We start from the raw sequence: 13,358 nt of genomic DNA, 5'->3' as shown, positions 1-13,358 counted from the left end.
AACAGAATCGAATGCTTGGTTTAATAAGGCGATCTTGGTTCACCCTTAGCAGCATATTTTGTCAGATACTCAACACAAGCATAGTGATCAATGACAACTTGAATATCGCAATTGGCTCTCCATCCTTGGAGTTGAAGTTGTTGATGATTATTTAACCTGGCATCATTTCGTTGAGTAACGACTTTAACTCTATAATGATTATCATTATCTTTAGTGTGAATTTTTTCAAATTCTAGCTTTGTCCTTGCACAATGCTCATAGGGAAAATGAAATCGACATTTCAAATCTGTTTCATTTGACTTTTTTCTAAGACAATAACTTGTACTACAACGAGTGTGTCTTTGAACCATGTTTAAAAGATCTACATAATCTGACTGTTTTTCATGTTCAGGGATGTCTTTATGAGGTCGTTGACATGGATGAACCTCAGGTCTTATCCACATGTCTGCATCTGGTGGATTTGGATTAACAGTTGATAACAACCAATCAACATACTGACATACTGTCTCAGCAGCTTTCTGACCAGCTTCAATATCCTGGTCTAGTTCTGTTGTGTCAAAGCAATCATTTTCATCTTTAAATTTTTCTGCTAAGAAACCTTTCAAAGCAGTCTGTTAATTGACACAAACCTGGGTCATTGTTTAATTTAGCAGTACCATGACAATGGATACTACCTCTACCTTGATACTCGTATCTGAACCAGTGCCACTTTGCACCAAGTGTCTCATAAAGCCAGTGTTTAACAAAGCTTTCTAATCTCTGTGTGAAAAACCAATCCACAAGATGAGGATTGTTAATGACATTTTGCCGCCTTAATTCACCAGGTATATTAGAATTTCCACAGTCACCATTAGCACTAAATAATGCATGCAACTCAGGCCAATGCATATCTGCAGAGGAAAAAGTAAAAAATAATGTTGGTGCTCCAACATTTGTAATTATGGCTTTAAGTTCCTCTCGAACTCTGTTCCAGTAAGCATTTGTACCCACAATATTTCCAACATATCTAGAAACTTTAGACATGAAAACATTAGCACTGTTACTGGCAGCCATTTCGCGCAATTCGTCTATGGTGAGATGTGCTTCACCTGGATTTTGTTTTAGGAATATTCCACTTTGCTGCAATATTCGTTTTCTTTGAATCATATTGAAAACCCAATATGAAAATCTGGGATGGTTTGCAAAACGGTATACCCATTTACCATCAATAATTTCAGCAAACTTTAAAAGGTGCTTTACTCGTTCCTGAAAAGAAACATCTCTCAAAAGTTCTTGATTTGTACAATCACCTTTTCCATCGGGAAATAATGTTGGGAAAGCCATTGTAGCTAAATGAGACACCTGATACTCATTTATTGGTTCATTTTCAACTGTAGGCCAGGACATTGGCTCATTTTCACAGAGCTTATTTCTAACAGCTTCAATTTCCTGTTGTTGTTGTTCACCAACAGGTAAAAAACTACTCATCTCTGTCGACTCATTGTAAACAATATCCTCAGAAGGATTATCAGTTGGGGGACCCATATCTAGAGAAAATTCCTCATCTGAGACAATATCATCATTAGTCTCAACAGTCATAAGCTCTGGTGGTACACCATTTTCAGGCAATGAATGCAATGCATGATCATTAATTAATATTTCAGAATAATGTAGATTATTATTCTTTAGCCAAACTAAAGCATTGTAGACTTTTTGTTTTCTTACTCTGACATCTTTAAATGTGTTGTCCTTTCCTTTAACTTTGACAATAATTACTGCCAAATCCTTAGGATATCTTGGCAAAGATTTTGCAAGTTCTGTGACATTTTGAGGCAAGTTAATACAATGCCCTGAATACCCTCGTTGACCACCAGGTTTGATATACACTCTCATGATTGGCAAAGCACGAGCAATTAACATTTCCTCAACTTGAGTCAAGTCTCTCAGTTCATCTGGGACAGATGAAGGTATCATGGAATTTTCAGATGAAAATTTTCTAGGATACTTTTTATCTCTGGAGCATCTTGAACACACATAAGGTGACCTTGGTTTAGATTTCAGGGGCCATGCCTCCTGACAAATTGTACATTGACTGACAGTATATTGCAGAGACTTATGAAACTTGCTCAGATTAGATTTAGCCCACAACTGCTCTTCAATACCACCATTCTTTGTGGCGTCAAACATATTTAAATAATCTTGTTGATTAATTTCATGTGCAGGCTGTGACACTTTTTTTGCACGCTTTTGTTTTTTAGATTGTCTCTCCTTCTCAAGTCTGATCTGTTTAGCACTGTCAGTTTCCTCTGACCGCCTTCTTTTTATAGACTCACTCACTTTTTTGAGCCTGATTTCTTTTGACTGTTTTCTTTTTCTACAATCATCAGCATTGCTTGGGCTTACATTAGTTTTTGTTACATACACAGGTACTATTTCAAATAAATTGACATGTAGTTTTGTCGAAAGAGAATACAAAAATTGTTCCAAATCTAGAACATTAGCAAACTTTATGACAACTGCAGTGCCATTAGGATCGGGCATGCCATTTCTGTCTCTGGCATGAGAATCAAATATATAGAAAAAATTTGATTGTTTTATTATTGCCATCATATAGCCTTCTAATATGAAAATAGCAGAACTATGACCCATGAATGTATTCAAAAGTGCTGAATGAATAGTATAGTAGTGAGACTCAACATTGTCAGTTATTACAAGACCCTGAAGCTCCTGTTCATAATTTATAAACCAAATAAGGTTTTTATCCATAGATTCTACCACCACGGGTAGATCAGTGTTTTCTACCACAATGGGTAGTTCATTTTTTTCTACCACCATGGGTAGGTCAGTGTTTTCTACCACAATGGGTAGTTTATTGTGTTCTACCACCACGGGTAGCTTAGTGTTTTCTACCACCATGGGTAGTTTATTGTGTTCTACCCTCATAGGTAGTTGATTGTTATTGTGTGCCTCAAATGGCTCCACCACAATGGGTAAATTAATATCTTCTGCTACCACCATGGGCAGTTCGATTTCATACGAAAACATGCTCCCACAACATGAAACACTAACAACTTTTGGTAAGTTATCAACAGACAAAAATTCGATACCTGGGTCTAGAACAATTAAGCCACTATTCAGAGCTTTTAAATACATTTTGTCACCTTGCAATAAGACATTATTTAAAGTTATTATAGACCAATCTAAAATTGGGATATTTTCGGCTGTTAAAACTGCCGATAAACTCATAAAAGCACATTGCTTACCTCTAGATTGAACACTAAAATGTTCACTGCCTTGATGAAAATTACCAGCAATATGTAAATTGGCCATATCGTTTTTTTCACTTTATTTTCAATCAGTTTCTTAAATATTTTCTACTATTCAGACTTCCAACTTGGAATAAGCACATACATGGAATGAAACATACGGGCACAAAATCTTGCTTGGACAGTCGCTCCCCCACGTTCCGTAAAAACCCCCCCCCGAAATGTTAACGGACACAAATCGAGATTTCGACAATATATAGGTCGCGCGTAAGAATGGGCCGAGTACGTTAAGAATAGTGTGCTGCCACGCTGGTGCGTGGCAGCAATTAGTGTATACCAGGGGGTAATTGATAAACATTGTTTGGAAACCCACTGGCATCTGAAACTCAAATTGAAAACGAACATAAATGCATTGAAGACTTCTACAAAAACTGAAAGACATCTAGATTCAAAAATGTAAATAGATATTCTAGTTATAGAAATTGAACTTCCTGTTATTTTTATCCGGTTATCCCGCTATCCGGTTATCCATTACCCGTGTTTTCTACCATGAACACGCGTAGACGGAAGATGACGATGTTTTGCCATTATTGGGTTACATCTGCAGCCAATCAGATTTCAGAGGAAGAAAAAAAAGCGAAAATATTTATAAAAAAAAAGATGCACTATCGCCGTGTTTATTGAACTGAGACTGAGTGAGACGTCGTCGGACTTATAATAAAGACAACGTATTTAATAAAGACAACGATATTTAGTGCAACGTTTACCTTTGTAAAGATTACAACGTGCTCAAGGTGAGTCAATACTTGTCTATGATTTGCAGCTAACTTGCAATTATAATAGGACTAAAGTGTTGACCAAGCTACAACCTTGACAAGGATTTATAAGAACTCTCATACGGTTTAATATTGATAGCAGAGGCGAAGTTTGTTGATGAAAATAAACATTCAAATAGAAATTATATAAACATGTTTGACCTAATCATGCAGAAGCAGTGTAGTCTTCGTGGATGGTCACGTAACTACGAGAGTAAGCACTGCTGGGCCACCAATAGTCAGGACTTGCAACCGCTCAAATGCTTCCTAGTTGATTTTAGGAAGGACGTCAACAATAACCTTGTATATAGAACTGCGAGGGTCAGCAGCGCATTTGTGAACTGAATCTGTTCAACTGATAGGGACGATAGGGCTAAAGGGGACGTATATATGATATATCTTCCACAAGACTTGTTACAAGCTGCGCTATTGTTTGATCGAAATATCAAATATTTCATTTGTTTGCAACACTTAAATACATAATAACCTTAGCTTTGCAACCTTTAATGTGTATGAAGCTATATTCTATTGAATTCATCTGACAAACCAGTCAAATCACAGTAATTAGGACTAAATATAATTTCAAAAATAAATAGATTCAAAATTGTATGTACAACCCCTACTTTAGACATTCAACTTCATGCAATGATGCATCTCCTGAAAAAGATGTTGTCTATCCCACTTGAGTTGCCGCTGACTTGTACGCAACGCTTCACATACCTTTCTGCCCTCGTGGCGTACATGATCACGGGGCTGATAATGGCGCTCGCACCAGACCTCTGGAACATCGTGCTGCGATTGGATTTTGGCGCCGGAGGAAGAGGATTTTTCATTCTCGTTGCATTGGGCCTGTTCGACATAGGATTGTGTATGATTGTTTTAGCAAGGAATAAAGGCAGTCAAGAGCCAAACGCAGGACCGATCCTTGGGACTGTTTTTAACCGCCTCGTGCTAGTCAATGTATACGCCTTGAAGTTCTACACTGAAGGAATACTCAACGCCCGATTTGCAGGCATGATGAGCGCCTTGGATAGCACACTTGCTGTAATAATCTACGTGATATGGTCGCGAGAGAACACCGACGCATCTTTGTCCAAATTCTTTCAAGACCTTTGGTCCACAATAAACCCGTTTTCGCAAAGACCACCTCAGTACCAGAGCTTTCTGCTTCTCGGCTATGCCCAAGCCGCTTTGGATTTCGTAGCTCCCTCGATCCTACTGGCCAGCGGTATTGCGCCAAGTGCTGTCGTGGGACGTCACGCAGAAGGCTTGTTTCGCGCCTTTTTTGTTATTCGCAGCATCATTGCCTTCTTTCAAGTATTCGCCGCGGGCTCACAAAATGATTCGTACCCAATTGTTTCAGTGTTCCATCGTCTGGCCTGCAATATCCCAGTATTCCTTGCGCTGTGTTTCTCCTCTCAAATACCAGTTGGCCTGGGGACGATTCTGGTCATTTATGACTTGATGCAAATTGCTCTGACCATCTTCATTGCAAATGCCGATCACAGCAAGGCGAAGTGAAGCAACTTTGAACACATTTAATACCCCTGTTGAACCGACAACAGCTCAAGAAAAGTAGAGGACTTTTAGATATTTTAACATGCGTCAGCTGTTTAATGTAATGTTAGAACTATGTAAGAAAAATGGTGTGTCGCGGAACCTTAAACTTTTATTATACACCTAACTTTCTACCCACAGATCATGTGTTTAGATAGCGCTTTGTGTCAATATATTTCACTGTACATTCCTTACTCCTTTATTAAGAACTGAAGGGAGCTAAGAACAAGTCCTTCACGCGGTTAGCGATCTGGTCCACGTGATAAGTTACTACGTGCGCCGTGTTTTCTCTAACTCAAAGAGCAGAATGCCACGAAACGGGTAGCTTGCTCTCTCACCAACTCATCACGTGACGGGAAAGCTAATCCATACGTCACGTCAATCGGTTTCGTAGAATCCATGATGGACGTTGAATAATTTTCACGTCAACACCTGTACGTTATCCAATCGAATTTACCGAAAACAAAATGCACAACCACATAGTGAATCGGCTTTCGCATGCAACTCACGTGATTCCAACTTCACATCAGAGAAACGGATGAAAGAAATCCGAAGGTGCTTTGGACTGAAATTCCGGTAGAGATTTTTGATCAGATATTGGCGGCTTCGACACGTCGATGAATGACGCGGATGAGACGACCTCAATAGAGTTACTGGACGAACCACCGCCTGAGCAGAATTGACCAGTACACTATAAGGAAAAACATCGATAAATCCACACAAAAACCTTCAAAATAATTTTTAAGAACTTGTGCGAATAAAAAGTAGTTACACGCCAAGGAAAAGGTGACATCGTGAGCGCTTCTTCAAACAAACAAGAAGCCAAATGGGTTCCTCGACTGCTTGACCAGGCCCAGGTCAAAAATGTTCTTGCAGTTGATGTAACAATTTGAAAGAGGCGTTAAATTTTGTACAAGATTTCTTTCTAAGCAGATGTGCAGGACAGTTTACGACTGATAGCGTTTTACATGTGAGGCAAATCAGAACTTGTGGATTTTAGAATAAGAAAATATGGTTGGTGAAAAATCTTCTTTAATTAATGGTCAAGGGGCGCACGCACCTGGTATGTTATTGTTTGAGCGGGTTCATACTTGAAACGGACACCGACAATCTGTTAAGACATGACACATATCTTATCTAGTACATTTAAAAAATAGGGACTTCGTATACCGATATAAGAATCAAGAGACAGCTAGCGATAGTGAGGGACAACAAGCTATAGTGGGGGGTTACAGGTTTGTAGTGATGACAACGAGTTATGGTAAGGGATGACAAGTTATATAATAAGGGACGACAAGTTATATAATAAGGGACGACAAGTTATATAATAAGGGACGACAAATTATATAATAAGGGACGACAAGTTATATAATAAGGGACGACAATTTATATAATAAGGGACAGCAGGTTATATAATAAGGGACGACAAGTTATATAATAAGGGACGACAAGTTATATAATAAGGGACGACAAGTTATATAATAAGGGACGACAAGTTATATAATAAGGGACGACAAGTTATATAATAAGGGACGACAAGTTATATAGTAAGGGACGACAAGTTATATAATAGGGGACAACAAGTTATATAATAAGGGACGACAAGTTATATAAAAAGGAACAACAAGTTATATAATAAGGGACAACAAGTTATATAATAAGGGACGACAAGTTATACAATAAGGGACAACAAATAAGGGAGGACAAGTTATATAATAAGGGATGACAAGTTATATAATAAGGGACGACAAGTTATATAATAAAGGACGATAAATTATATAATAAAGGACGACAAGTTATATAATAAGGAACAACAAATCATGCTGCATACCTTAGCTTGAGGGTTGGCCAAATAACCAACGTTTGCAAACAAAATTTCAATATGCATGCCAAGTACCATACCCGAGCACACACCATCACCGCCACTGGGCTGAAAATGGCAAGAAAAAATGCTCCAGCCAAATATTACATGTGTCGAAATAATGAAGTTAGTTTAAGATTATCCTTAGTGAACATCGAGGAAGAACAGTTTACAACTATCCACCAAATTACAAAGTTACTTTAGTCTAAACATCCTCAGTCAAAATACGCTATATCATTACCTAATTCCTATATAGGCTCTCTCTACATTTTGTAAAATACGCGATCTTCTCTTACCGAATTCGTGGGCTTATTGATAATTTTCACCCAGTCAGCCACAATCTTGACATCTGAATTTCCAAAAGTGGCAACATAGTCTGGAGGATTGATGCCAAGTAGCGCTTGGTAGACGATGTCCTGAAGGTAGGAACAGTCCGACGATTGGTTGAGCCTAAATCAAAGTTGAATATGATTGGTTAAACCAAATAAACGCGCGAACGGGATTGGTCGAGCCTTAAATAGTTGAAAACAGTACACTGAACAATAATTGGCTGGCATCACTCTGGCTACCTTTCATGGATAAGGATAAATGACCTGTCATTGGACGGAGTAAAATATCAAAGTGGGACACATCTTGATTGGATGAACATTAAACCACCACGCTCACCTTATGAGGCAACCAGATCTAACGTTCATATTAAACGTCACTGATAATCTATCGTTAACTCCGTAGCTACAAGACCCATCAAGCGATGCCTTTGGAAGTGTCAGCCATTCTTTGGAGTTTGTGCTCAGAATAATTGCCTTCCTGGGTGTGGTTAATTAAAAACGAGCAATACAACAAATTTATGCAATAGGTCGAGTGCATATTAGATACAAATTTGAAAAAAGGAAATTAATCAGTTGGCTGGAAAAAGAACATCGTAAATTTAGTAAAATATACAAAATACTGCCTCACAGATGGGACATACTTATCAGTTGCGGACTGCGTTTGGAGAAGGCCCGCCATTACTGGCTGATCCACCAAATAACCAGGATTTCCAGACTTTCTAAAGGTCTCTTGTTTTCCTTCCTTAAAACGAAACAAAATACAGCATTACACCAAACCATCGTGGTTAGCAGGCCGGTTGTATAAAGCTCTCAACCACACTTAACTCTTAAGTCTTAACTTATATGAAATCAAAACCGTTCTTAGCTCTCTATTCATTACCTTTAGAAATTTGATAGAAAATTTTTGCACGAAATTTTCCCGAATATTTGCAAGAACAAATGCGACTTTTAGCCGCTCCAAGTTTGAACTTTCATTGGAGTAAGTAAATGTGTAAGAGACCTAGAAAGAAAATAGCCAAAACGGAGTGAAAACCAAAATTACATGAACCGGCTTACTGTCTGTTGAGCAATGGTGGACACACCATTACCAGTACAATACCAATACGCTATATCATACAAATTATCACAATACCACACATATCAATGCACCATACCACGGATCATGTAACGGCCGCAGCGCAAGCTCTATATGAACGACGACGATTTGCTTACGTCACGACACGTTGTAAAGTTCGAAGAAACAAAACGCAGGGATATAATTTACAGGCGACAATTCTGAGATCTCGACCCTTTCGACAATTCTGACAATTCGTCCTTTCGACAACCTTAATCGACATCGTTAATGAATCTCGAGTTAGCATTGTTATTTGGTCAAGACTATTAAATTGTTGCCTGTAAATTATATCCCTGCGTTTTGTTTCTTCGAACTTTACAACGTGTCGTGACGTAAGCAAATCGTCGTCGTTCATATAGAGCTTGCGCTGCGGCCGTTACAGTAAAATAACAGTCCCGCTTTGTCGAGGCGAACGATGCACAAACCGAGATGTTCGAACAGCTGGATGGGTTACGAAAACTTGTTCGAAACTTTTATTTACAAGTTTTCTCAACGAATGCACATAACCAACTGTTCGAACATCTCGGTTTGTGCATCGTTCGCCTCGACAAAGCGGGACTGTTATTTTACTGTAACGGCCGCAGCGCAAGCTCTATATGAACGACGACGATTTGCTTACGTCTTCGAACTTTACAACGTGTCGTGACGTAAGCAAATCGTCGTCGTTCATATAGAGCTTGCGCTGCGGCCGTTACAGATCATATTAATATATATGATAGACAACCAAACTACTACCATGCACACACCATTCCATGCACTTTCCATACGCCATACCATATTCCATAAACTATACCATGGACCATACCATATTCTATGGAGCATACCATGCATATACACCATTACACCCTATCATGCACAATACAATTTCCTTTCTTCAATTAATATACCATAAGACAACAAAGGCCAAGGAATTACACAAGAACAGGCTTACCTCTGTCACAACATTCTCACAAGATTTTGTGGTCACGTTGTACAACGGCACAGGAGGGACAGTAAAACCACATTGATTCAACACTCCAGTATCTTCACGGCACAGTAAAGACGACAACTCAGGTGTGAAAAACAACGATGTGTTGTAAATTTCACGTATTGCACTGGAGTTGGAAGTTGTATTAAGATCCGGCAAAGTGATCGCTTTCGGCGTCTAGAAATGTGATTGAAAATGTTAAACTTACGTGGTAAACAGTCCGTACACAACGCTTTGTTGAACAACCGTCAGAATAATTAACACCATTATGGGTCACGACATACCATTGCAACTTGAAAATTTCTGTAGTAACTAGCAGCCGATAATGTGGTCATTTCAGAACACTGCGAAGATAGTTTTGAGAAACTTCTCACACATTCAGTCAGGTCATCCTGAAAGTAGCCTGGAATTTGAGGAAACAAGGTTCACCTATAGCTTATTACATCACAGGCATCTATCTAGGGAATTTCTATATTATTACTACAATCATTGACAAATTTCGCTGTAACGTTCAACAAAAATGCTTGTAATTTACATGAAATAACTTTACCGACAGTACTGTCGATCAAATAACCCCCCTTCCCCCAAATCAATGTTGAATTGTTATGTTGAAGCCTTATAGCGCATGTTGCCCGCGATATATTCTAGCATTTTCATCCAGGCAACATTGACTTGGGGGGTAAGGGGGGTTATGGATAAATTTTGTGGCGTAACGCGCGGCTCGTCACAACATTTTTGTCAATGATTGTAGTTAAACTAGCTAACAAACATTGCCTTTTAATCATCTTCGACGTTGCCCACTGTAGCTATTTAACGGTCTCGTTCCTAGGCGCTTTAATATGTATTCAGGGCGAGATACTACCGATCTATGACCGCACTGAATGCAAAATCTTTTCATCATAATGTAGCTTTCGCTATTTCTGCTGATCTATATGTACACTGAATGCAAAACCTTTAATAGTTCTTGCAACTAGATATCTCTCACAATCCTCACTGATTTATATGTGTACTTATCATACAACTGCAATAATTTCCACTGATCTATATGTGCGTTGCCCAAAATGCTTATCAAGGCATTGTCTAATGAAAAAATTATGGAATTGTATAAATGTACCTGCAGCGTTGTTGTCATTACAACTTGAAGATTCAAATGTAGTTGGAAGTGCTAGATATCCCTTAACCTGATTTGCGAGCACAAGAATTATTTTGTCCCCAACCTAAAGAGCATCAGAACATCAGCTAAAGTTAGATCACATTACCTAGCAGGAGATGCAAACCATTAGATGCAAACTATTGCAGAATCTAATTACCTTGTTTGAAATGATTTCAACCAAGGTACGACCGCAATTGTGGTGGAGCATGTCTAAACTATTTTTTACAAACCATAGACAGCATACAATATATTATCGTACGCATGCGTAAACATTCTTCTAATGCTTTTAGATGTCTTGGCTGTCATTGTAAGTAGTCATAGTAAAGAATATATGCAAATATCACTTCAGCAAATTGAAACCTGCAGTTTTACCTTATAATGCTCATTGACAACACTATCACCATCAGTATTGTCCTTCTCATAGGAATAAAAGTTTCTGGCATTTACACTTTGTATAAAATCTTCATTATTTGTAACAACATTGACATCGGAATATTGTTCTTGGTCTTTGTCTGAATAAGTAAATCAAACAGTTGTGGTAGAGAAATGTTGCTTTTCAACAGAACCATTTCCTGTTCACCCCAACTACCCTGACAGTATTAGGACCTAAAAGACAAAGCTAGCATGAAATACCAATATAGTACTTCATGTGGTGAACAATATATTGGATAACATACTGTTATTGTGATAAATACAGAACAATCCATCTCCTGTGTTCTTTGTGGCAAACGGAACATTTTTGATGAAAATCATTTGATCCGAAACACAAATCCGGTCATCAGAACTAATGGAAAAATTGACAAACTATCTTAATATTTTGGGAGAAAATGTCTGTCATTTGGTTGCAAAAAGTAAACTTGCTGGAGGACAACCAAGTCAGAGATCAAAATCATTAGCATTCATTTAAAGAAATTAATCATGTACACAAAGTTGTGGTGTATACGTGCATTATTATCAAGAAAATGTACTACAGTCTACATACATAACATTCTTGGATTCTGCACATTCGATAAATGCTTCTTTATCTGTAGCAGAGCAGTCAGCATCACAACAGCAATTTGGATCGCAGCCATTCACAACCAGGTCACAAATACAGCCTGAGAGTAGGGAAACTCGTGTTTTATTTCTTGTTCAATTTCAATGTCGACTCAATTTACAAATATTCACGACTCATACTGGTCGGAGAATTATGTGGCTTTTTGGCTTGATTGATTGTGTGCAATAAGTGTTTGCTTTTAAGCAAGATCAGAAATAATGCTTCACAGTATACTGATTGACATCCCCCAAAGGAAAACCTCAATTCATTCATCAAACCGCCATGCTAATTTTAAGAATTTTAAACGTTTTCAAACTTTCCATAATGCAAAACATCGCCGAGTAAAACGGTCAATACACACCTGAACTACTTCCAGTATCTGTAAGACTCTGGTTTGTTTGTCCGTCGGCTGAAAACACTATAAAAAGTTGAATTAAGACTAAAATTTGCCTCCGAACGACGGCCATATTTGTTTTTAAAAATTCCGAACCAGTCTCTTTGTCGCAAATACCAAACTTTTGTAACCTTGGCAACAGCCTAGAAGTAGAATCCACTGAACTGTAGTAGAATCATGAATCATGATTAATAATGAATTGATGATTTATTATTTGTTTTATATGACACCAAAAAAGATCAAATCGCCATAGTCATAGAAAAAACTATTTGCACGGCTAGACAGTTCGTTAAATTTATCTAGACATTTTTATTTAATGCCATGTGATCAAAAATCAAAAACAAATAATTATCAATTATTGGACGAGGTCGAGCAAAATATCGTGATTTGTCGGTGGCGAGCAGATCAATTATTTGCCGATGCCGAAGGCAGAGGCAAATAATTGATCTGCGAGCCACCGACAAATCACGATATTTTGCGAGAACCGAGTTCAATAATTGTTTTATCATTCACCACTTAATTTTCAATTCATTCACCACTCAATTTTCAATTTTGAGTTCGTTTTATCGGACAGTTCGGCAAAGCGAGTCGCCATTGTTTATAAAATTGACATTAATGCGCATGCTCAGAGTATTATTTGCAGCTGAGTATTATTTGCACGCAGTTAACTGCAGGTAAATTAACCAATCAAAATTGAGAATACTATAAAGTGAATGATAATATGGATTATTATCATGATTATTAGAATCATGTAAGAGTCATGTACCATTATTAGAATCATGTGAAATCTTGTACCATGATTATTAGACTGATCCTAGTTATTGATTATTAGACCGATCATAGATATTGACTCGGGACAGATTTTAGCAAAGCAGAACACAAAGTTT

The 13,358-nt window shown here is 38.0% G+C and overlaps 2 protein-coding genes across 2 annotated transcripts; one reads left to right on the top strand and one right to left on the bottom strand.

Annotated features, from left to right (window-relative positions):
* The first annotated feature begins 3,932 nt into the window (after positions 1-3,932).
* Positions 3,933-5,601, top strand: LOC114523130. Its single transcript, XM_028543978.1, has 2 exons — positions 3,933-4,039; positions 4,689-5,601. Exon 2 carries the CDS (start codon positions 4,706-4,708, stop codon positions 5,579-5,581), a length of 876 nt encoding a protein of 291 aa, XP_028399779.1. The 5' UTR covers positions 3,933-4,039; positions 4,689-4,705; the 3' UTR covers positions 5,582-5,601.
* A 516-nt stretch (positions 5,602-6,117) lies between these two features.
* Positions 6,118-12,544, bottom strand: LOC114523238 (tectonic-3-like). The gene is made up of 14 exons (XM_028544104.1): positions 12,439-12,544; positions 12,024-12,138; positions 11,719-11,825; positions 11,414-11,553; positions 11,003-11,105; positions 10,173-10,291; positions 9,853-10,065; positions 8,688-8,807; positions 8,449-8,549; positions 8,145-8,285; positions 7,775-7,928; positions 7,449-7,547; positions 6,678-6,728; positions 6,118-6,308 (listed from the first exon to the last, which is right to left on the bottom strand). The coding sequence occupies exons 1-14, from the start codon at positions 12,542-12,544 to the stop codon at positions 6,144-6,146; spliced, it is 1,734 nt and encodes a 577-aa protein (XP_028399905.1). The 3' UTR covers positions 6,118-6,143.
* Between the last annotated feature and the right edge of the window lie 814 nt (positions 12,545-13,358).

The sequence above is a fragment of the Dendronephthya gigantea genome, unplaced genomic scaffold (genome assembly GCF_004324835.1).
Source record: "Dendronephthya gigantea isolate DGI-Jeju-01 unplaced genomic scaffold, DenGig_1.0 000026F, whole genome shotgun sequence".
Taxonomy (NCBI): Eukaryota; Metazoa; Cnidaria; class Anthozoa; order Malacalcyonacea; family Nephtheidae; genus Dendronephthya; species Dendronephthya gigantea.
The sequence above is the reverse complement of the archived record's forward strand: the minus strand, read 5'-3'. Positions and strand labels throughout refer to the sequence as shown.

Bases quoted from the DNA above. Each gene is read 5' to 3' on its own strand.
- LOC114523130 (XM_028543978.1), top strand. From the start codon at position 4,706: ATGATGCATCTCCTGAAAAAGATGTTGTCTATCCCACTTGAGTTGCCG.
- LOC114523238 (XM_028544104.1), bottom strand. From the start codon at position 12,544: ATGGCCGTCGTTCGGAGGCAAATTTTAGTCTTAATTCAACTTTTTATA. The intron at 10,066-10,172 runs GTATGTCGTGAC...TCACATTTCTAG, and splicing joins GAAATTTTCAAGTTGCAATG to ACGCCGAAAGCGATCACTTT. The intron at 8,808-9,852 runs GTAAGCCTGTTC...TTTTCTTTCTAG, and splicing joins GTGAGAATGTTGTGACAGAG to GTCTCTTACACATTTACTTA.